At 46.3% G+C, this 25,270-nt stretch overlaps 2 protein-coding genes across 8 annotated transcripts in view; one reads left to right on the forward strand and one right to left on the reverse strand.

Annotated features, from left to right (window-relative positions):
• LOC137521026 (uncharacterized) overlaps positions 1-25,270 on the forward strand; it is a 299,753-nt gene that overhangs the window by 206,575 nt on the left and 67,908 nt on the right. The window contains exon 14 of one of the 7 annotated variants that reach the window (XM_068239747.1): positions 18,700-18,776. The exons of the other annotated variants lie outside the window; for them this stretch is intronic. Coding sequence (XP_068095848.1) covers positions 18,700-18,770 — 71 coding nt within the window. The 3' untranslated portion in view covers positions 18,771-18,776. The remainder of the gene's footprint in view (positions 1-18,699; positions 18,777-25,270) is intronic. 7 annotated transcript variants of the gene reach the window in all.
• On the reverse strand, positions 1,499-8,105 carry LOC137521262 (uncharacterized). The gene is made up of 3 exons (XM_068240257.1): positions 6,770-8,105; positions 1,679-1,839; positions 1,499-1,577 (listed from the first exon to the last, which is right to left on the reverse strand). The coding sequence occupies exons 1-3, from the start codon at positions 8,039-8,041 to the stop codon at positions 1,499-1,501; spliced, it is 1,512 nt and encodes a 503-aa protein (XP_068096358.1). The 5' UTR covers positions 8,042-8,105.

Here is a 25,270-nt window from a genome sequence, read left to right on the forward strand (position 1 = left end):
CTGTGAGTGACTGGGAGAAGGTGCTGTGGTCTGATGAGACCAAAATAGAGCTCTTTGGCATTAACTCAACTCGCTGTGTTTGGAGGAAGAAAAATGCTGCCTATGACCCCCAAAACACCGTCCCCACCGTCAAGCATGGGGGTGGAAACATTTTGCTTTGGGGGTGTTTTTCTGCTAAGGGCACAGGACAACTTAATCGCATTAACGGGAAAATGGACGGAGCCATGTATCGTGAAATCCTGAACGACAACCTCCTTCCCTCTGCCAGGAAACTGAAAATGGGTCGCGGATGGGTGTTCCAGCACGACAATGACCCAAAACATACAGCAAAGGCAACAAAGGAGTGGCTCAAGAAGAAGCACATTAAGGTCATGGAGTGGCCTAGTCAGTCTCTGGACCTTAATCCAATAGAAAACCTATGGAGGGAGCTCAAGCTCAGAGTTGCACAGAGACAGCCTCGAAACCTTAGGGATTTAAGGTTGATCTGCAAAGAGGAGTGGACCAACATTCCTCCTAAAATGTGTGCAAACTTGGTCATCAATTACAAGAAACGTTTGACCTCTGTGCTTGCAAACAAGGGTTTTTCCACTAAGTATTACGTTTTTTACTGTTAGAGGGTTCAAAAACTTATTTCACTCAATGAAATGCAAATCAGTTGCTATCTTTTATTGAAGGTTATTTTTCGATTTTCCTTTTGATGTGCTATCTGCCACTGTTAAAATAAACCTACCATTGAAATGATACTGTTCTGAGACTTTTCATTTCTTTGTCATTAGACAAACTTACAAAATCAGTGAGGGATCAAATAATTATTTCCTCTACTGTATAGAGTGCTTGGGGTGGGGGGGGGGGGGGGGCAGGGCAATGTAAAGCTTGCACTGGGGCCCATAGCTTCTTAGCTACGCCATTGCAGATGTGTATTTCATATATAGCATTTGCTGATGTGCAGCATGTAAAATGTAAAAGGACATTTCTATTCCTATTATAAACATGTCACAGTTGCGTTTATAGTCCCTCGTTGCCTGCAGAGGCAATAATATTGTTTGTGACAAGATAAAGAAACACCAGCTTCGCAGCCAATTGACCTTGGAAATGATTATCAAACAGTTCTAAAGTATGATTTTTATTTTCAGGAAGCTCTATGTAAAGCGCTTGCAAACAATGCCAGGCTGCATTCTAAAGATATGTATTTCCAATTCTGCTGGATTTAAATAACAGGTTTCTCTGCAAGCAGGCCCAGATTTACCTCACAGGAGCCTATAGGCACAGATGTCCTGGACTCCTGGCACCCTAGACTTCACCCCCATGAACCTACAAACCCACTCCAAACTAGCATTTAGTTTAAAGGAAATGTAAAGTAAAAAAAACCCCAAAAAGCCGTTTCTTGCAGCCCCCTGCAATCATCCTGTGCCTAAGCAGTCCTTCCGCGTTGAACCCCTCAAAGCATTGTTCATATCACAACCATATTTTGCATTGCTCCTGGCTGTGGTTGCACGATCTAGGACTTGCACAGCAGCTGGGCCAGTGCCTGCGCACTACTGCACGACTCACTCGCTGACCCAGTCACACAGAAGAGGCTGCAAGGGGACATTTAGGTGACAAAGGAGGGAGACGCTTATGGCTCTGGTATCCTTTAAAGTGTACCTAAAATGGTACACTGGGCCTTATTTATACTTACCTGGGGTTTCCCTCCAGCCCCATGAGGAACGTGGCCTCCCTTGCCGTCCTCTTCGGCCCCTCCGTTCTGCCGCTATAACTCCTGGTAATCCGGTCAGTCGCTGCCAGTCGTAGACTTCTGTGCATGCGCGTGGTACTACTGCACAGGCACAGAATGCTCATCTGTAGGAGCGCAAAAAGGACAAACTGCGCATGCGCAAATCGGTACGGCTGGACAGATTACTGGGAGGCGTAGCACAAGATTGGAGGGGCCAAAGAGGACGGCGAGGGAGGCCATGGTCGTCATGGGATTGGAGGAAGTCACAGGTAACTATACATAATATCAACATCCCAGATTCTTTAAGAATAAGCCTCATTAGGATTTACCTTAAAAAAAACAAAAGCCTTAAAATAAAATCTTACTCATCATCATTACATACTTTTTCTTTTAAGAGCAGAGCTGGTTCTAGACTTTTTGCTGCCTGAGGCAAACTTGTGAGAATGCGTCAACCCCCCCCCCCCCCCCCCCCCCCCCACACACACACACACACACACACACACACACACACACCTTTTTTTGAAATGACTGCACAGCACCCGACTGTCAAGAACCGGCCCGCGGCACGCCTGCGTATACGGTTCCCGACTGCGGGTTTGACCAGATTAAGCGGGGAACAGCCTTATTTAAGCTACAAACAAGGCTGGAACCCCTCAAAACACCTCTCACTGCCACCACTAGCGTTGCTAGACACTTCCACTCTGCTGTCGAGTCCTCAGCGCGCACTCCGCGTTTTCGTATTTGGGTCAGCTTTGCGCTTAGGCCAAATACGGGAACGCCACGCACCCACACACACACACAGTTGCAATCTTACACTGTCGTGAAGCAAAGACCCACTAACAGTCGTTCCGAACGATACTGTTAGCTACTCGCGCTGGCGTTGTTCGTACGTTGGGTCAGCTGCGCGCTTAGGCCAACGTATGACAAACGCCCCCACACACAATGCAATTACAATTTCCTACGGTAGTGTTGCTCAAGCGTACAATTAGGCATGAACTTATACACGGTTACACTTCAGTCTCTTCTAGGCTATGAGTGTTAGTTTAGTACGGCAGAAGTCAAACTTATTAAATAATAATTTAATATTCCAGAAAAAACATAGAACAGTGCAGAACTGAATATATACAAAAAGATTACAAAAAAACAAAGTAAAAATAGTTACAAGATAAAATGTACAAAGATAACACACAAAGCGATTTTGCTTACCAAAATAAACGGGAAATAAACGTACCAGCGTATCGATCTGGTGTTGTTGCGGGCGGTACGCACTTCTGGTCAGGAACCAGGTTAGTTCTAGCCGTGTGAGCTACCTCCAAGAACTACAAGTTGTGGCTATCCTAGCTGCGGTTTTATACTATGAAATACGCCTGGAGGCTGTAAGCCTGTGTGGACGGGGGGAAGCTAGATTTAATAACATCCTCAGACATAATTTGATTTCCCAGAGATCTGACATCCACATGTGAACAGTGTCCTATACAACAAAAGACTTTGTTAACCTCCAATCTCCCCAGGTTACAGGGGACAATTGATTAAGGCTTTCACATTGCAGCAGGATGTCCTGTGTGATCTGCTTCAAAGCAACTGTCTGATTAAGTGTTTCCTAATTACCTGTTTTCTGGCTGTCCAGAGGAACTGTATGCTAATGTCCCAGCCCCCTGCTTCCAGAGAAATTCACTGCAAATGTAGTACAGCCAGATAACCATCCCTTCAAAGCAGAATACACATGTGAGATATAGCAGACAGAAAATGACAGAGATATGTTCCTGTATTTCCTAATATCATCAGCACCTCAATATATCCCCACACCTCCGCCGTTAACTTGGTGCAAGGCAGATGATCTTCCCAGATCATCCTGCCTGCACCTACACTGTTGGTTCTGCTTGACGGGACAGCCCATCAGCATTCCCATGATTGCTCCCCTTCCTATGTTGAATGGTGAAGCTATATTGTTGGAGAACTAAGCTCCATCTCAGCAGTTTTCCATTGTCCCCGGAAACCCGATGTAACCAACTAAGAGGGTTGTGGTCGGTTACGACGGTGAATACACGACCGTAGAGATAGTGCTGCAGCTTTTGTAGGGCCCATACAATTGCCAAGCACTCCTTCTCTATGGTGGCGTAAGCTACCTCCCGGGGTAGCAGCTTCCGACTTAAGTACAGAATCGGATGTTCTTCCCCAGTTTGGTTTACCTGGCTTAATACAGCACCTAGGCCAAAGGCTGAGGCGTCCGTCTGGACTACAAACCGTCGGCTGAAGTCTGGCGCTTGCAACACGGGAGGGCTGGCTAGGGCCCTCTTCAGAGCTGTGAATGACTGTTCACATTCTGGTGTCCAGAGAATCTGCTTGGGCAGCTTCTTTTTTGTGAGGTCTGTCAATGGCTTGGCGAGGGCACTGTAGTTGGGGACAAACTTTCTATAGTACCCCGCAGTCCCTAAGAAGGACTGAATCTGTTTCTTCGTGTGGGGGGTGGGCCAGGACACAATGGCATCTACCTTCCCAGTATCTGGACGAAGCTCTCCCCCCCCCCACCACATGTCCCAGGTACTGTACCTGTTTCATGCCGATCTGACACTTGCTAGGCTTGACTGTTAGTCCTGCTGCAGTGATGCGCCCCAAAACCTGTGACAGCTGCGCTAAGTGGTCGTTCCAGTTGGCGCTAAACACGGCGATGTCATCCAGGTAGGCGACAGCGCAGTGTTCCAAACCTTCCAGGAGACCATTTACAACCCGTTGGAAGGTGGCCGGGGCGTTTTTCATTCCAAAAGGCATTACATTAAATTCAAACAGACCTGAGGGGGTGATAAAGGCAGACCTCTCCCGTGCCTCAGCTGTTAGAGGGACCTGCCAGTATCCCCGACTCAAATCCACGATTGTTAGATATTGCGCGCCAGCTAGCTTATCTAACAATTCGTCGACCCTCGGCATTGGGTAAGCATCTGACGCAGTTATCAAATTTAGTTTTCGATAATCTACACAGAACCGAGTGGTCTGGTCCCGTTTGGGTACTAGCACTACAGGTGATGCCCATGCGCTGTGCGACCGTTGGATCACCCCTAGTGACAGCATTTCCTCAATCTCCTTGCTGATGTGGGCCTGAACCTCAGGGGAGACTCTATAGGCTGACTGTCTAACCGGCTTGTTATTTCCGGTGTCAACATGGTGTACAGCCAGGCTGGTCAGACCAGGGCGGGCTGTAAAGGTACCACGGTAAAGGGTCAGCACATCAGATAGCCCAGCCTGCTGCTCTGCTGTAAACTCCGGATTGATCTGCACCTCGGCAACAGAGTCGGTTTCCTGGGTGGATGCCAGGATGTCAACCAGGGCCTCTGCTTCACCGTCCGGTAGCAAACTGCAGACAGGGAGAGCGCAAGCGGTTCTAGCATGATGTTCCTTTAACATATTTACATGGTATGTTTTCAGCTGCTTACCTCGGTCATCCAGCGCGACCACATAGGTCACATCACTAATCTTCCTATGTATGGTATAGGGCCCATCCCAAGCGGCCTGCAGCTTATTCTGTCGCATCGGGTTTAGGACCCATACCTTGCGACCTACCTCATAAACTCTCTCCCTAGCCCCGTGGTCATACCACTGCTTCTGGGTGGCCTGGGCTTGAGTCAGATTCTCTCGCACTAACCCCACCAGGGTGTCCATCTTTTCCCGGAACTTCAGAACGTATTCCACTATGGAGATCCCGGGGCCCATATCCTGCCCCTCCCAGACCTCTCGAATGAGATCGAGGGGTCCGCGTACCCTCCTCCCATATAATAACTCAAAGGGCGAGAACCCGGTGGATGCCTGGGGCACCTCACGATAAGCAAACAGTAAGTGGGGCAGGTATCGCTCCCAGTCTCTCCCTTGCGATTCAACAAACACCCTTAGCATCTGTTTCAGAGTACCATTGAACCGCTCACATAACCCATTTGTCTGGGGGTGGTAAGGGCTGGCCATGATGTGTTCTACCTGCATTTGTTTACAGAGGCATTCCATTAGGCGCGACATGAATTGCGGGCCGTGATCGGTGAGCATTTCACGGGGAAAACCGACCCGTGAGAAAATGCGCACCAATGCGTCCGCAACCTTGTCTGCCCGTATGGAGCTCAGGGCTACAGCTTCAGGGTAGCGAGTGGCATAATCTACCACCGTAAGAATGAAACGTTTCCCTGTGCTGCTGGGTATCGCTAGAGGCCCAATTATGTCAACAGCAACCCTTTGGAAGGGCTCCTCTATGATGGGTAAGGGCCTTAGTGGGGCTTTGTCGGTGTCACCTGCTTTGCCGACCCGCTGACAGGCGACACAAGACCGGCAAAAATCAGCAATATCTGTCCCCATGTGGGGCCAATAAAAATTGTGGGCAAGCCGGGATTTGGTCTTGCGGATCCCCAAGTGACCAGCCAGGGGCACCTCATGTGCTATTCTTAATAGCTGCTCCCTGTACCTGTGGGGAACAATCAACTGCCGGTCGGCCTCCTCCACTTCAGACAGCTCAGAGGGAGTAACCTCTCTGTACAGTCTGCCGTGCTCCCAGTACACCCTCACCTTGTCGCCCTCCACCGGTGCCCTGTCCGCCAGACTCCTGAGCTCTTCCAGGCTGCTATCAAGTCGCACAGCCTCGGAGAACTCAGCGCTGTCGGCCACAGGCACCAGGGAGGTGGCAAACTGAGAGGCCTCTGGGTCCTCAGAGCCAGGCTCTGAGGTGGAAGAGCCCGACCCAGTGACATCAGCCCCTTCAGTGGACAATTCGTCCGCTGCAGCCCGGTGAGCACTGCGGGTCACCACTGCAGCTGACGGAGCATTCACTGTACACATGTCATCATGCAACACATCACATATTACATCAACATTATCTGCATTCATGGTAACAACGTGTCCTCCTCCAGGCCTGGGCACTGGAGACTCACTAGGGCTGGCTCCTAGTACACAGTCCGTAGCCCCTGGGGCCTCACCAGCACTCCCCGCTTGCACAGCATTATCACACAGTACCTTGCAAGAGTCCTGAACTTCTGCGGGGGATGCAGGCTCCATGGGGTGTGGAGTAGGCTCATACCGGGCCACTAACCGTCCCAGGTCAGTACCCAACAAAACGTTCGTGGGGATGGCATCCGTTACCCCCACTTCTTTCATTCCGCTGCCGGCCCCCCAATCCAGGTGGACCAAGGCGGTGGGTATGGCGGGGGTGACGCCCCCAACTCCTTTGACAGCCATAGTCTTGCCAGGAATGTACTCCTCAGGGTTCACAAGCTGGGGGTGCACTAGAGTCACCTCTGCTCCAGTGTCTCTTAGACCGGTGGTAACTGTATCCCCAACCGTGACAGGTTGCAGATTCTCTGCATAGCTACCTGCATTCCTGGTGGCACACAACGCATTCCGGGCCCCGCCAGAGTTTGGGGCTTCCTTCTTCTTTTCTGGGCACGTAGCACTGATGTGACCCGGTTTGTTACAGGCAAAACATCTCCGAGTGTCAACGGTGGCTGTTCTACCTCCAGGCGGCTGCGGGACTTGGCTTCGCTGGGTGCTCAGAGGAGAAGGTCTCGCAGGCTTTTCTCCCTTCCAGCTGGGCGCCGTAGTCCTCCGAAAATCAGATGCTCGATTGGACGTGTAGGCATCAGCAACTTTCGCGGCCTCATCCACGGTCTTTGGCTCTCGGTCCCGTACAAACTGCCGGACCTCAATAGGGCAAGTGTGGAGGAACTGGTCTTTTATTATCAGTTCCTGCAGGGCATCAAAGGTTTCAACAGCCAGTCCTTTTACCCACTGCTGGAAGGCAGTGCGCAGGTTGCACGCATGATCCAGGTAACTGTCATTAGGACCTCGCTGCACTGTCCTGAAACGTTTGCGATACACCTCTGGCGTGAGGTGGTATCGTGCAATGATGGCTTTCTTAATTGCCTCAAAGTCTGTTTCTTCCTCCTGGGGGAGACTCACAAACGCCTCCAGGGCCTTGCCTCTCAGCCCTGGTGTGAGGTATCTTGCCCACTGCTCACGGGGCACCCCATACTGCCGACAAGTCCTTTCAAACCCCTGTAGGAAAGTGTCTATGTCAGAGTCCTTGTCCATAGCGGGGAACTTATCCAGGGGGATTCTGTGGACTCGCTCACCTTCGCGTTCTGCGGGTCCAGCAGACCGGTTCTGCTGCTGAAGTTTAGCCAGCTCCAGCTGGTGTTGCCGTTCAGCTCTTCCCTCCTCCGCCCGGCGTCTTTCACTCTCGGCCTGGCGTCGCCGTTCAGCTCTCCCCTCCTCTGCCTGTCGGTGCAGTAGGATTAGCTTTAGGCGCAGTTCAGGATCAGCCGAGTTCAGTAGCTGTAGATCAGCTTCCAGAGATGGCATCTCCGTGTTCGGTGGATCATCCAGGACATCGTCTCCACTCGCATTCTGTGGCGGGAGCGATTCCTCCTCTGGCGTGTCGTGAGCTGCATCCGCTGACGTTGAAGCACGGGCTCGCTCTGCCTCATCATACTCCTCGAGCGCACGAACTAACTGCTCCTTAGTCTGGCCGCTCACCGTCTCGATGCCTTTGTGCTCACACAGGTTGAGTAGTATCTCTTTGTTTTGCCTTGCATAGCTGGATGCTTTCTGAGCCATCGTGTTGCAAAAAATAAAAAGAAAAAAGGGGGGAAGGGAAAGCAAAACACCAAGTGTGTATCTTTGAACAAAAAAAAAAAACGTATATAGGTTCTGCACTGAGTAGACTTCTGTAGGCTAGTTGCTTCTAGCAAGCTTCCAGCCTTTAGTACTCAGAATAGCGAGCTAAACTGCGTACTAATGTACTAAACGATGCCACCACTGCCAGCCAATTATGTCAAGAACCGGCCCGCGGCACGCCTGCGTATACGGTTCCCGACTGCGGGTTTGACCAGATTAAGCGGGGAACAGCCTTATTTAAGCTACAAACAAGGCTGGAACCCCTCAAAACACCTCTCACTGCCACCACTAGCGTTGCTAGACACTTCCACTCTGCTGTCGAGTCCTCAGCGCGCACTCCGCGTTTTCGTATTTGGGTCAGCTTTGCGCTTAGGCCAAATACGGGAACGCCACGCACCCACACACACACACAGTTGCAATCTTACACTGTCGTGAAGCAAAGACCCACTAACAGTCGTTCCGAACGATACTGTTAGCTACTCGCGCTGGCGTTGTTCGTACGTTGGGTCAGCTGCGCGCTTAGGCCAACGTATGACAAACGCCCCCACACACAATGCAATTACAATTTCCTACGGTAGTGTTGCTCAAGCGTACAATTAGGCATGAACTTATACACGGTTACACTTCAGTCTCTTCTAGGCTATGAGTGTTAGTTTAGTACGGCAGAAGTCAAACTTATTAAATAATAATTTAATATTCCAGAAAAAACATAGAACAGTGCAGAACTGAATATATACAAAAAGATTACAAAAAAACAAAGTAAAAATAGTTACAAGATAAAATGTACAAAGATAACACACAAAGCGATTTTGCTTACCAAAATAAACGGGAAATAAACGTACCAGCGTATCGATCTGGTGTTGTTGCGGGCGGTACGCACTTCTGGTCAGGAACCAGGTTAGTTCTAGCCGTGTGAGCTACCTCCAAGAACTACAAGTTGTGGCTATCCTAGCTGCGGTTTTATACTATGAAATACGCCTGGAGGCTGTAAGCCTGTGTGGACGGGGGGAAGCTAGATTTAATAACATCCTCAGACATAATTTGATTTCCCAGAGATCTGACATCCACATGTGAACAGTGTCCTATACAACAAAAGACTTTGTTAACCTCCAATCTCCCCAGGTTACAGGTGACAATTGATTAAGGCTTTCACATTGCAGCAGGATGTCCTGTGTGATCTGCTTCAAAGCAACTGTCTGATTAAGTGTTTCCTAATTACCTGTTTTCTGGCTGTCCAGAGGAACTGTATGCTAATGTCCCAGCCCCCTGCTTCCAGAGAAATTCACTGCAAATGTAGTACAGCCAGATAACCATCCCTTCAAAGCAGAATACACATGTGAGATATAGCAGACAGAAAATGACAGAGATATGTTCCTGTATTTCCTAATATCATCAGCACCTCAATATATCCCCACACCGACTATTTACTCTGCTTCATTTAATGTTCTCACATGACATGCTGCAGCTCAACTCAATAGCACACTGGCTGGCTGTGAGTCTGTGACAAACTGCACACCCTCAGCCACTCCATTCCTCCTCAGTCAGGACAGCAGGGCCACCTCCTCCCTTCTGCTGTGCAAGTCAAATGAAACACTGCTGCTCTCCAGCTTCCCCCCCCCCACCCCCCCTCACTCACTGTCAAACTCCTCACACGGCAAAACAAACTGCATTTCTCCAATGATGACCTTTTCACCTAGCTCTCCTCTCACCTTTCCTCCGACTCTGACTGCATGCTGTTAGTGTACACACACAGTACAAACATGCTGCCTCTGCAATCTCTGCACCTGATGTAAATGTGTCACTTGCTACATGAGAGAACCGGCCCTGTCTAAGAGCTTGGCTGTGCAGTGCTATCTGGGTCCTGTCTGTGTTGTGACACCACTCAGGGAGTCACACACAATTCGTCTCCTGGCTGCGTGCCTGCTGTGGTCTCTCCTCTTCCCAAATCTTTTTATTAAAAACTTGCACACATAATACTCTCCTCCTCCCATCAACCCAGTGCAGTTTGGGGAAGCGAGGAGGAGACATGGGGGGCGGAGCTGAGCTGGTGGTGGACAGCAAGGAAACAGGAACTAGAAACCACCAGCTCAGGGAGGCGGGACAAGAAGGACAGAGCCTGGAGAGTGCAGTGTGATGTGACCAGCCCAGGGTAATGTAAACAAACGCCACACAACACAAGTACACATGCTGCACCCATCGACCACGACTTGTGGGTTTCCGAGTGATGTATGACGCATGTATACACCCACTTTCCACTATAGCTGGAATCAAAATACCGCAGGGGCCAAAAAACATGTTCGCTATAACCGAAATTATATTGTATCCGGGTTTACTACAACAGGTGTTACTCCCATATACTTAAATAGCTCCCAACTGTCCCTCTTTTGGAGGAAGCCGGGACAGTCCCTCTTTGGGAGCCCTGTCTCTCTGTCCCTCTTTCCTCCCCATTTGTTCCTCTTTCAGGACTTTGTCCCTCTTTCTATGTAAATATATGTATTTCCCTACTGAAAAATATGTTTAATTGCCTTTAAACTTTATTCCCATCTTTTAAATTGATATATTTCTTATATAAATGTTGATATGAAGGAAAATGCACCAGGATAGAAAGGACCAGTGTGGTTTGAATTATAAAACAACATATTTTTCTTAGGAAATCTTTATGGTTTGTGTGACTAGGGGTGTGCCATGGTCATGGTTAGGGATGTGGCTTAAAGCAGATCTGAGATGAAAAACAAACTATAACAAGTAACTTGTCTATATATCTTATCTAAAGTTTAGCTAGTTTACATAAATCTGTTGCAAATCTAGCTGCAAGCAGCTTTAATAGAATATGATTATTTCTTCCTGTGATACAATAACAGCAACCATGTTGTTTGTAAACATTACAGAGAGGCAGGCTTATCTGCATCTTGAGCTAAAAAAGCTAATCCTCCCTACTCTTTCCTCCTCCTCTCTGCCTCTGAAATCTCTGGCTACTAATACCTCCCCCTCCTCCTGCCCAGACTTAGCTCCCATGAGCCCTTGCTACTGTCTGAAAGTGCCTTTGAAAACCTGTAGGCGTGGCTTGTTTAGTTTATAGGGAATTGGAGTATTAAAATAAAAACAAAAAAGTATTTTGCTTGAGGAATGCCCTATAAACAATAGGAAAGGAACACAATTATGCAATAAGTAAAAGCTTATCTCAGATCCACTTTAAATGTCCCTCTTTCTCGTCTCAAAAAGTTGGGAGGTATGTACTTATAATGGTGCTGGACCAGGAGGGTTACTATATATCAGAGTTTATTATAGTGAGATTACACTGTATACGAAATATGCACTGAACACCATCAGTCATTCTTGGATAGATGAAGCAATTTACAGTAATGTGTTTAAAGAGAACTAGAAGTGAGAAGTATATGGAAGTTGCCATATTTATTTATTTTTAAATAATACCAGTTGCCTGGCTGTCCAGTTGATCCTCTGCCTCTAATACTTTTAGCCAATGACCCTGAACAAGCATGACGATCAGGTGTTTCTGACTGACATCTGACTGAATTAGTCACATGTTTGTTTCAGGTGTTGTGATATTCAGACACTACTGCAGACAAAGATCAGCAGGACTGCCAGGCACCTGGTTTTGTTTAACCACTTTGTCCTCCTTGACGTATAAAAACGTCAAGGAGGACATGCGCGCTCCCGCGGCCGATCGCGCACGTGTACGCCCACTCCCGGCCGTGGATTCATTAGCCCAGGAATCAATGTATCGGGCTATGGTGCCCGATCACTGATTCCTCTGCCCCGCTGAAAAAGCGACAGCTTCTCTCAGAAGCTACGCTTTTCCTGACGCTATGTCCCTCTAAGCGTACATTGTACGCTTAGAGTGACGTCATGTAAACAAACTCAAGATTGCCATCTTGTGGCCAAAAAGTAAAACTACATCTAAAAGTAAAAAAACATTACAATACACAAATATTTCCCCAAATAAAACACTATTTATATCCCACCCTCCCAAAAATACCCACATAAAATGTTTAATAAAAAAAAACAAAAAACATTACTATGAAAAAAAAACCCATAAATATTTACCTAAGGGTCTAAACTTTTTAAATATCTATAAGATATTATTATGAATATTATTATATTAAGATGAAATATTTCTCTATATTTTTTTTTTATAAGCTTGTAAATAGTGATGGATGCAAAACGGAAAAAATGCTCTTTTATTTCCAAATAAAATATTGTTGCGATACATTGTGATAGGGACATAATTTAAACGGTGAAATAACCGTGACAAATGGGCAAATACAATACGTGGGATTTAATTATGGAGGCATGTATTATTTTAAAACTATAATGGCCGAAAACTGACAAATAATGAATTTTTTCTTTTTTTTTTTCTTATTCTTACTGTTAAAATGCATTTACAGTAAGGTAGCTTTTAGCAAAATGTACCCCCCAAAGAAAGCTTAATTGGTGGCGGAAAAAACAAGATATAGATCAGTTCATTGTGATAAGTAGTGATAAAGTTATAGGCTAATGAATGGGAGGTGAACATTGCTCGGATGCATAAAGTGAAAACGACTGAGAGCTTAAGTGGTTAAAGGCAAATACATATGGCAGCTTCCATATCCTATAGGTTCCCTTAAAGAGATTCTGTAAGATCAAAAAGTTCCCCTGGGGGGGGGTACTCACCTTGGGAGGGGGAAGCTTCAGGGTTCCAATGAGGCTTTTGAAGCCATCCTCTGTCCCTCGGGGGCTCGCTGCAGCCCTCCGAAAAGCCGCCCAACAGACTTGACAGCCTGTTCAATATTTACCTTTGCAGACTCCAGCGGGGGCGCTGTTGCGGCTTTTGGCTTCGAAGTCAGCGGAAATACCCGATCTCAGTCAGGTCTGCTCTACTGCGCAGGCGCCGGACACTTGCGCCTGCACAGTAGAGCAGCGATCGGGTATTTCCGCCTACTTCGGAGCCAACAGCTGCCACAGCTCCTGCGCAGGAGTCAGGAAGATAAATATTTACATCCCCGCTGTTCGGAGGGCTGCAGCGAGACCCCCGAAGGACAGAGGATGGAGTGGGAAGCCTCCCCCACCCAAGGTGAGTACCCCTCAGGGCAGTGGCGGACACAGCCAGCAGTGGGCCCCTGTGCAAAATATCAATTGTGGGCCCCCCTGACCTGCGCCGCGGCAAAAAATGGGCGTGGCTATAACCTGCGGCAAAAATGGGTGTGGCTATAACCTGCGGCAAAAAATGGGTGTGGATAGAACCTGCGGCACGTAGCGCCGCGGCAAAAAATGGGCGTGGCAATGACCGGATAAGGGCGGAGCTAACTGTAATTTAAAGTGATCCCAGGGTGAGAGTGATATGGAGGCTGCCATATTTATTTCCTTATGCCCAGAAAATACGTGCAATGATGTCGGCAGATATGCCCAGAAAATACGTGCAATGATGTCGGCAGATATGCCCAGAAAATACGTGCAATGATGTCGGCAGATATGCCCAGAAAATACGTGCAATGATGTCGGCAGATATGCCCAGAAAATACGTGCAATGATGTCGGCAGATATGCCCAGAAAATACGTGCAATCATGTCGGCAGATATGCCCAGAAAATACGTGCAATCATGTCGGCAGATATGCCCAGAAAATACGTGCAATCATGTCGGCAGATATGCCCAGAAAATACGTGCAATCATGTCGGCAGATATGCCCAGAAAATACGTGCAATCATGTCGGCAGATATGCCCAGAAAATACGTGCAATCATGTCGGCAGATATGCCCAGAAAATACGTGCAATCTTGTCGGCAGATATGCCCAGAAAATACGTGCAATCAAGTCGGCAGATATGCCCAGAAAATACGTGCAATCAAGTCGGCAGATATGCCCAGAAAATACGTGCAAGCAAGTCGGCAGATATGCCCAGAAAATACGTGCAATCGTACGTGCGATGACGGGTACATGAACTTAGCAGCAGTTAATTCAGCAGTTGACATCAACAGGGAACTTTGAGTAAAGCCCTGTCTCCTAATAAAAAATTATGCGCTATTTACTATACATATAGAAGATATTAGATAGTGAGCTCCTCCAGGGCCGGGCCGAGGCATAGGCTGGAGAGGCTCCAGCCTCAGGACGCAGTGTAGGAGGGGGCGCACAATTCATTCAGCTGTCATTCCTAATTGTGTATGAAGCAGAAAGAAATAAGAAAAGGGGATACATAGCAGTGACTGCAAGCCAGATAACTAGAGATTAAGGTGTTGGGGAGGTTGTGGGCCCTGTGGTGGCTCTTAGTCTAATAGCAATCAGTGTGTGACAGCGGGAGTTGGAGGGATGGAGGGGCGCACTTTGGTGTCTCAGCCTTGGGTGCTGGAGGACCTTGTCCCTGCTCTGAGCTCCTCTGAGCACAGTCAGTGTCGTGACTATGTACTCTGTAAAACGCTGCAGAAAATGTCAGAGCTATATAAATACATAATAATATGATAAGACATTCAACTATGACTATGGTAGGAGTAGTGTGAGCTCCTCTAAAGGACAGTGAGCGACATAACGATGTACTCTGTAAAGTGCTGCAGGTGGGTGGGTGGGCTAAACGATTACCTGGTCGGGAGGGTGGGTGAGCTAAAAGATTATCTGGTCGGGAGGGTAGGTGGGTGTGTGGGCTAATAAAATTACCTGTGAGGGTGGGATGGAGGATTACCTGGGTCTGGGTGGGTGGAGGATTACCTGGGTCTGAGTGGGTGGGTGGGCTATAGGATTACCTAGGTCTGGGTGGGTGGGCTATAGGATTACCTGGGTCTGGGTGGGTGGGCTATAGGATTACCTGGGTCTGGGTGGGTGGGTGGGCTATAGGATTACCTGGGTCTGGGTGGGTGGGTGGGCTATAGGATTACCTGGGTGGGTGGGTGGGTGGGTTATAGGATTACCTGGGTCTGGGTGGGCTATAGGATTACCTGGGTCTGGGTGGGCTATAGGATTACCTGGGTCTGGGTGGGCTATAGGATTACCTGGGTCTGGGTGGGCTATAGGATTACCTGGGTCTAGGTGGGTGGGTGGGCTATAGGATTACCTGGGTCTGGGTGGGTGGGTGGGCTCTAGGATTACCTGGGTCTGGGTGGGTGGGTGGGCGGGCTATAGGATTATCTGGGTCTGGGTGGGAGGGTGGGCTATCGGAATACCTGGGTCTGGGTGGGTGGGTGGGCTATCGGAATACCTGGGTCCTTTGGGCTATAGGAATACCTGGGTCCTTTGGGCTATAGGAATACCTGGGTATGGGTGGGTGGGTGGGTGGGCTATAGGAATACCTGGGTCTGGGTGGGTGGGCTATAGGAATACCTGGGTCTGGGTGGGTGGGCTATAGGATTACCTGGGTGTGGGTGGGCTATAGGATTACCTGGGGGTGGGTGGGTGGGCTATAGGATTGTCTGGGTGGGTGGGTGGGTGGGCTATAGGATTACCTGGGTCTGGGTGGGTGGGCTATAGGATTACCTGGGTCTGGGTGGGTGGGCTGTAGGAATACCTGGGTCTGGGTGGTTGGGTGGGCTGTAGGATTACCTGGGGGGGCTGTAGAATTACCTGGGGGTGGGCTGTAGGATTACCGGGGGGGGGGGGGCTGTAGAATTACCTGGGGGGGCCTTTAGGATTACCTGGGGGTGGGCTGTAGGATTACCTGGGGGGCGGGCTGTAGGATTACCTGGGGGGGGAAGCTGTAGGATTACCTGGGGGGCGGGCTGTAGGATTACCTGGGGGGCAGGCTGTAGGATTACCTGGGGGGGGGCTGTAGGATTACCTGGGGGGGGCCAGTAGGATTACCTGGGGGGGTGAAGCTGTAGGATTACCTGGGGGGGCGGGCTGTAGGATTACCTGGGGGGCGGGCTGGTCGGTCTGAGAGGGTGAAAGATAAGATTACCTGGTGGGTGGACTATTTGCCGAGGCTGGGAGGAGGGCCCGATCACTCCCTCACCTCGGCGGGCCCCCCTCCTGTTATGCGCGGCGCCGAGCGGGAGATACAGCCAGCTATTAGTCTCCGGGCTGCAGCAGACACTAGAGCACCAGCCGCCTGTCCACTCCTGTCTCCTCCTCAGCAATACCGCTCTGCACGCACTGAATCAGGAAGTAGTGCAGAGCGGTATTGCTGAGGAGGAGACAGGAGTGGACAGGCGGCTGGTGCTCTAGTGTCTGCTGCAGCCCGGAGACAATAGCTGTATCTCCCGCTAGGCGCCGAGCATAACAGGAGGGGGGCCCGCCGAGGTGAGGGAGTGATAAGAGTCGGGCCCCCCGGGGATAAAAAAAACTAAAAAAAAACCAAAAAAAAAAACGCCTGCAATACATAATGGGCCCCTCAAAAACGGAGCTTGAGGGGCCCCTGTGCGCTTGCACGGCCTGCACGGCCGTATGTCCGCCACTGCCTCAGGGGAACTTTTTGACGTTACAGGTTTTTTTTAAAACTATGCCTGTGCAGTTTCCAAAGGTGTCCACTTATGATCCCATCTTTTTTTGTCCAATCTTACCACTCCTATGCAATATGAGGAACAGCCTAAATTATATATTTAATATATTCACTCAGATTACCCTTCTACTGCATAGATTTGGTAAGATTGGACAAAAAAAGATTGTATCATTAGTGGCCACCATTAGAGGGCAGATACCCTGCCAGCGAGATGTGCCATAAGTGACCACTTATCAGAGCTACTAATAGACTGTTATAGTCTGGGGTTCGCTAGACAATGGCAGAGCCAGATCATCCGCAAGGCAAACCTAGGCAGCTGCCTAGGGCCTGTAGAGAGTCTAGGGGCCTGGTGGATGCTAACGCCACCAAATCTTACTACAAAAGCCAGGTGACCATCAGCGGTGGGCAGAAACTGCTATCTTGCCTAAGGCCCCATTTTATCTTCAACCTTTTCTGGCCAATGGAGGATGCGGAGTGTATCTGACTGACATGCTATGCATAACTACCAGGCACTGCGTTTCCTCTCTCTCGTTGCCTGCATGATACCAGACTGAATAATGGACAATTACTGGCTTCTGACGCACTCAGCATCACTGACCACAGACAAGCGTTCTGACCAGATGCTCTGGTTTTCCTGATTGTAAATTCCTTTCCTTCCAACTTTTTGAAAAAGGGTCATTTTTTGATACCAAGAAGAAAAAAAGCAAATGAATGTTGGCCTCTAATTGCCACCAGTTGTGACTCCCAGCCCTGACAGGAAAATAAAAAGGAAGAAAGCGCTTGCTCTGGCTTGAAAACCTGTAGTAAAGAAGAAAAAAATACAATTATAAGGCATGTTTCACACATGACATTATTTGTGTGCAAATTGCGCTTTAGCGAATTTACATTTGTCGCATATCTAATGCAAGTCAGTGGCATCACATTGGACATGCGTTGTGTGAATTTTCGCATTCCAATTTTCTGCAGAAGAAACGGCCTACATGCTTGCTTCTTCTACACAATGGACATGCACGTCGCATATAATTAAGAATGTGAAAATTTGAAAGTGAATTTTAGTTGATTATATATAATGTAATTTACATTAACTTCCTTGGTGTGCATGGGAACATCGGAATGCGAAAATTTGCATAAAAACACAGCTTAGGAGTCTTTTAGTTAATCAATTGGCCAAAAATGATACTGTATAAAGAGAGGTGGCCCTGTTATTCCTTTTATGTTGTCCCCCTTCATAGGCTAAATGAGGCCTGCAGTATCTGTGAAGGGAATTGCTGGCAGGAAGCCACTTGTGTGCACTAAAATGCCTCCCTTCAGGACCAGCCCAAGCAGGATACAGCCCCAGGGGAACACATTTTAGATGGGCGGGTCTGCCGGTCATCTCGAAATCCATCACTGCGCGTTTGGTTGCTCCCTTTCTGTCTGCAGAAATCAATAGCATTGATTGATTTAATCTGGAAAATATTTCAAATTATGATCGGACAGCCATATTGTGGCATCGATCTCCAGCAGATTTAATCATATTGATCGAATCTGATGGATAAAATTGATAAGTGTATGAGCACCTTATTCCCTGCAGATAACATGAACATCTTTGGCCAAAAGATTGTAAGCCTGCCCACCAACGCCAAGGTAGACTCCTCTCGGACAGGTCCTACACTACACTACGCTACCCTACTCTAATAGATGCTAGTCATCTTTTACCTCGTGTGTTTTTTTTTTTTAGTACAAAGTATTTGTATATTCTATTCTGGGGCATGATTAGCTGTGCGCCTTTACTGTGTCTCTGTGATGTTCCATGTCTGAAATATTCCCTCTGGGAAGATCAGATTACTAAAAAAAAGAAGGGACTTCACAGAGACAAAATTAAGTAGCTAATTATGATTAATAGTAAAATAGCATGTTAACTTTGTTTGATGTCCCATTTCTCAGGCATTCCCACTTCCCCCTGCAGGCTAGCAGAAAATGGGAATATCTGCAGAATGGGACTTCACAGACACTAAACAAAGGTAACCATGCTTCAGAGGAGAACATACAAATACTGTTATCTAACACTACATCTCCCAACCTGTATGCCCTACCCTATCACTACAGTCACTGTCAGTCTGTCTAACCCTTCATCTCCTAACCTGTATGCCCTACCCTATCACTACAGTCACTGTGAGTCTGTCTATCCCAACATCTCCTAACCTGTATGCCGTACCCTATCACTACAGTCACTGTCAGTCTGTCTAACCCTTTATCTCCTAACCTGTATGCCCTACCCTATCACTACAGTCACTGTGAGTCTGTCTATCCCTACATCACCTAACCTGTATGCTCTGCCCTATCACTGCAGTTAGTCAGTGAGTGTGTGTCTGTGTGCGTCACTCTACTTCAGTCAGGGTATGTCATTCAGTCGGTGTAAGTCTGTATGCCTGGCTGTGTGAAGGTGGGCAATCATCATTAGACATTTGTCATAATTTAGACATTTGTTGTATGGAAAAATTGATTAAAACAAAAATCTATTAAAAATTAGGTCATTATTAAATAATTTTTGATCAATATATCAATCAAACATTAGCTTGATTACTCAGTTCTTTAGTTCTTGATTACCCAGGGGGCTCAGGGGTCACCCGCCAGTTTGTGCAGGGTGGTACTCAGATAAAGGATCAATATTAGGGGGATATCGATCGTTTATCTGATCTTCAAAAAATCTAATAGTGTATGCCCAGCTTCATTGTGAACCCTGATTTGTCATTTAGTCAGTCTGTCAGTGCAAACCTAATACACATTATTTATTATTATTATTATTATTATTTTTTTTTGCATTTGTAACATTTTGTATTTTTTTTGTTCTTTTTTTTAGGGGGGGGGGGGGTCTTTTTTTTTGCATTATTTTTTTACATTTTGTATTTTTTTTTTGGGGGGGGGGGGGGGGGGCTACAACAACAAAGTAAAGAAGAAAGTTATTGCCCTGAGTGAAGGATAATACTCACCTAGCATATTTGTTAGATACTCACCTAGTCTTGTTTTTTTTAGATACCTACTTAGACTATTTTATAGATACTCACCTGGTTTTGTTTTTTTAGATACTTACCCAGACTGTTTTATAGATACTCACCTAGTTTTTTTTATTTATTTTTTTTAGATACTCACCCGGACTGTTTTATAGATACTCACCTAGTTTTTTTTTTTTTTTAGATACTTACCCAGACTGTTTTATAGATACTCACCTAGCTTTGTTTTTTTTAGATACTTACCCAGACTGTTTTATAGATACTCACCTAGTTTTTTTTTTTTTTAGATACTTACCCAGACTGTTTTATAGATACCCACCTAGTTGTTTTTTTTTTTTAGATACTTACCCAGACTGTTTTATAGATACTCACCTAGCTTTGTTTTTTTAGATACTTACCCAGACTGTTTTATAGATACTCACCTAGTTTGTTTTTTTTTTTTTAGATACTTACCCAGACTGTTTTATAGATACTCACCTAGTTTTTTTTTTTTTTTTTTTAGATACTTACCCAGACTGTTTTATAGATACTCACCTAGCTTTGTTTTTTTAGATACTTACCCAGACTGTTTTATAGATACTCACCTAGTTTTCTGGGTTTTTTTTTAGATACTTACCCAGACTGTTTTATAGATACTCACCTAGCTTTGGTTGTTTTAGATACTTACCCAGACTGTTTTATAAATACTCACCTATCTTTATTTATTTTTTAGATACTTACCCAGACTGTTTTATAGATACTCACCTAGTTGTTTTTTTTTTTTTTAGATACTTACCCAGACTGTTTTATAGATACTCACCTAGTTTTTTGATTTTTTTTTAGATACTTACCCAGACTGTTTTATAGATACTCACCTAGTTTGTTGGTTTTTTTTTAGATACTTACCCAGACTGTTTTATAGATACTCACCTAGTTTTTTGGGTTTTTTTTAGATACTTACCCAGACTGTTTTATAGATACTCACCTTGCTTTGGTTTTTTTTAGATACTTACCCAGACTGTTTTATAGATACTCACAAAGCTTTGTTTTTAGATACTAACCCAGCCTGTTTATTAGGCTGCTTGTAGAGGGGTGTTTAAGCTGAGCTGGATGTTTCAGCGTGGAGACAGAGGCGATTAGGATGTTGGAGTGGAGCGGATAGATGTTTGCAGCATGGAACAGAAGGTATGGCTTGGGTCGGGTGGACAATCCTTCTTACATGTAAATTATCACTAACCCAGGATGATGCCATTAAAAACTATTTTTATTCATTTATACATTTGATGGTATAGAAAAAAAAGGAATCCCCCCCCCCCACCCAAAAAAAAATCGATTAAAAATTAGGGCATTAGCAAATGAATTCCACCTGCCGGTTAATTATTAAGCAGCCAGTTCATTAATAAGTGGCTAGTGGCTTTCATTTGCTAGCATGGCATCTCATTCCTGAGTTAGTAAAGATTAACATGTTAGGAGAATAGTCAGCTACTACTTACGTGACCGGTGACTGTATCATTGCAGAGATGCTGGTGTTGCAGGTGATGGAAGGCAAGCAATGCAATGGAGAATCCACTCTAGCTTCAGGGCTTCCATTTAAAAGGTTTCACTGAAGGTTGTCCTGCTGGTTTGTAATCCTTGGGAAATTCAGTTATCTTCCTGTTGGTGAAGCACTGCAGCAGATGTGGTCTCATAAGTTGCTTGTTGTACACACACTCCGGGTTCCCATCTGCTGCCAGCAGCTCGTAGGCATTTGCAATGCAATGGATGACGCAGTCTTTGTTGGTGCTTGATTGTTGGTCCACCGCCAGATACTCCATGTTTTTTGTTGGGTTCTTCATGTAGTATTTGTAGCTGTCTTTTATCTGCCTGATGGCCATACTTCCAAAAGCCATGGCCTTGTAGCTGTCTGCAACCACCACCTTTGTACCTTCACATGCGGTGACAAATCCATGCTGATGTTGGCAATCCATGTGGAACTGAACAGTGGGCACTGTTCTGGGTCTGACCGAAAAGCACACTGCTCTGATGCAAGGAAGACCAGTCGCATCCTGGAACTGTTGTCTCAAGAGTTTCACAGCTGCCTCTAACACTCTGCAGTGGAGCATCCCTGTGCCTTGGAGATCCATCTTGTCCTCCATGGTCAGCCGCAGGTCTGGCAGCCAGGGCTTTGGACCCCTCCGTCTTCTTTTCTTCGCCCTCTGCTTCCCTGTTGTGGCCTGGCTGCTGACAGCCGGCCCTCCTCTGCTCCTCTTCTCCCCCCTCCTCCTCGGTGATCCCTGCCCATGGCTTGGGCCTGGTCCAGTCATCATGATGTCCTATTCAGCCCTCTTGTCAGGTTTTTCTTATTCCAAAAGCCTTTTTTTTCTTCTAAGATATAAATTCAGCTGGAAACTCGCAAATTGCTGCAGTTTCCAATGGCATTTAACTGACTAATGACTTCCAACTGCCATCTTCGGCAGTTGAGCTCATGCCATCTTCAGCAGTTGAGCTCATGCCAGTGGTCTCATGCAGGCATATTTTGAATCCTGGTCAGTTGGGAGCCATGAGGATGATCTCATGCAGGCATTTTTTTTATCCTGGTCAGTTGGGAGATGGCTCATATGTCCAAATACTACTAATTCCTTACGTTTTCTCTACTGTTTACAAATTATGAACATTTTTATCCACTTTTGTTAATAACTATATTATAATTTTGGATACAATTGTAATTAATGTATATTAGAAAACATTAGCTGTTATCTTGATTTATGGCAGGTGCACACTTAGCAGAAACACTAGCGATGCGGAAAAATGCTGTGTTTTTGCTCCTAATGGAAGTCTATGGGCCGCAGGAAAAAACGCATATAAAAAACGCATATGCATTTTCTAACAACGCCTTTTTAAAAATACATGTTTTGTTGCATAATATTAAAAAACGCATCAAAAATGCACATAATGAAAGTCAATGGAAACACAATGGTATGCATTTTCATGCGTTTTCAATGCGTTTTATATGCGTTGAAAACGCATATGCGTTTTGTATATGCGAAACGCAAATGCATTAAAACACACACAAACCGCTTGAAAAACACATCGGCAGTAAAAAAAAAAAAGCGCTAACTCAAACGCACCAAAAATGCAGTAAAAAACCCACACGTGACGTAAACACGTGACCTTTCTAGTTATGTTATGTGTGCATCCAGCCTATGGGCTAGTGCACACCAGAGCGGTTCTGGAGCGTTTTTTAAAACGCTTGCAGGGGGAGAACCACCTGGCTGATGAAAGTGAATGGGCTGGTGCACACCAGAGCGGTTTGTTTTTTCCCCAAACGCAAACTCGAGGGCTGCAGCATTTTTCGGATTTCTGAGGCATTTCTGCCTCAATGTTAAAGTATAGGAAAGTGGAAAACCGCTCTGAAAAACGCTAGATCAGAGCAGTTCTCCAGGAGTTTTTTTTACAGTAGCTGTTCAGTAACAGCTTTACTGTAACAATATTTGTAATCTGCTACACAAAAAAGCTCCAAAAAATGCTAGGCATGTTTAGAAAAACTCTCTAAACATGCCTAGAATCAGTCTGAAAATCTGCTTCAAAAACCTCTAGCGTTTTGCAGACCTCCTAGAGCAGTGATGGCTAACTTTGGCACTCCAGCTGTGGTGGAACTACAAGTCCCATGAGGCATTGCAATACTCTGAAAGCTCTAAGCATAAGGGTGCGTTTCCACTAACGCGAATTCGCATGCGTTCCCCGCATGCAAATTCGCATAACCAAAAAAAGTGAATGAGCCTGTGTCCACTTGTCAGGAAAACGGAGCGTTTTCTTGTGCAGGAAAAATCTGCTCAGCAGAGTCATCCGAATTCGGACACCGCACACATGCATGCGATTCGCATACAATGTATTTAATAGGGAATTCGCATGGTGTTTTTTCATGCGAATTTTCATGCGAATTCGCATACGATTTCGCATGGAATCAATGAAAAAGCACACAGGCACTGACATGGTTAAATTCGCACACAGCGCCATCCATGCGAAATCGTTTGCGAATTCGCTGTAAAATTCGCATACAACCGCATGCGATTTCGCTCCTGCATGCGAATTCGTCCGCGGAGAATCCGCGGCGATTTCCCACCGCACTAGTGGAAACGCACCCTCACTCGGGTAGGCAGAGGCATGATGGGATTTGTAGTTTTGTCACAGCTGGAGTGCCAAGGTTAGCCATCACTGTGCTAGAGGTTTTTCGTGTGCACTGGCCCTTAAGGTGGACCCAAATTAAAAATACAAGATTTCAGAAATAAAATCTATTTTCTAAATTATAATAATAAATAGCAGCTTTTTTCAGCTGCATGATGACAAATATAAAATATTTTACATTTATTGGAGGAACCCCTCCCTTCCTTTCAAATTGCGGGACAAAATCCGGCAAACTGGTGAAGTAAGTGGTGTCTGGCAATGGAGGAATTGCTAATGGCTGCCCCCAGTGTAACCCTAGTTATGATAAAGAGAAGGGTGAAAAGCATGCACTGAAATGTTCATAGGTTTGAAGGAGTGTTTATTTATCTTTGTATGTGTCAGAGTGCTGCAACTAAATATTTTTAATAAAAAAAAAAGGTTTGGCTTGGGTCCGCTTAGATTCCGCTTTTTAATCAGTTTTTACATCCGATTCAGATTCCGATTTGCAGTGTGCAGGGAGCAAACTGCAAATCGGAATCGGATGTAAAAACTGATTAAAAGCGGAATCTGAATCGGAATCGCTTGCAGTGTGCAAGAGGCCTAAATCTAGAGATGAGCCGAAATTTTCGAAATTTCGAACTGCTTTTATTACGAATGCGAAATTTAACATTACGACCCAAATTCGTAATTTCGTAATTAATTTTCAAATCGAAATTTCACTTCCGTAATGACGAATTTCGTGTTCTCCAACCGAAATTTTACTGTTTCAGGTTTGTAAGGGTTTCTATCCCTCTAGATGCCTAAAATGAATAGCACAGCCATCCTCTCCTCCTCCTCCTCCTCCTCCTCCTCCTCCTCCTCCTCCTCCTCCTCCTCCCTCTCTCTCTCTCTCTCTCTCTCTCCTCTCTCTCTCTCTCTCTCTCTCTCTCTCTCTCTCCTCTCTCTCTCCTCTCTCTCTCTCTCTCTCTCTCTCTCTCTCTCTCTCTCCAGAGATCTGTAGTATTTCAAAACCATACTCACATTCATGACATGTCCAGGGATCAAACCCAGGCAACCACATGGAAGACAGCTATGCTCACCACCATACCACCAAACACACACTAAATAGACTGCTAACCTAAATCTTACTTGTAGACAGTCATATGAGACACATGCTGGGTGCAGGGCTTTGTGATTGGACCATGGACCATGCGATAGAGTGAGGTGCAAAAAATGAAATCATGCCTAGCAGAGGATGGTTTCACAATGCTAAATGCTAGGCTGGCTGTGGTGCAATTGGTTAGTGCGTCTGGCTGGTAACAGCAAGGTTACAGGTTCGATTCCATCCAAGCATGTCTTTTCCTTTTGCGTTCAACAGTTGTCCAAACAGAGCCAACAGAGCC

The sequence above is a fragment of the Hyperolius riggenbachi genome, chromosome 6, assembly GCF_040937935.1.
Source record: "Hyperolius riggenbachi isolate aHypRig1 chromosome 6, aHypRig1.pri, whole genome shotgun sequence".
NCBI lineage: Eukaryota > Metazoa > Chordata > Amphibia > Anura > Hyperoliidae > Hyperolius > Hyperolius riggenbachi.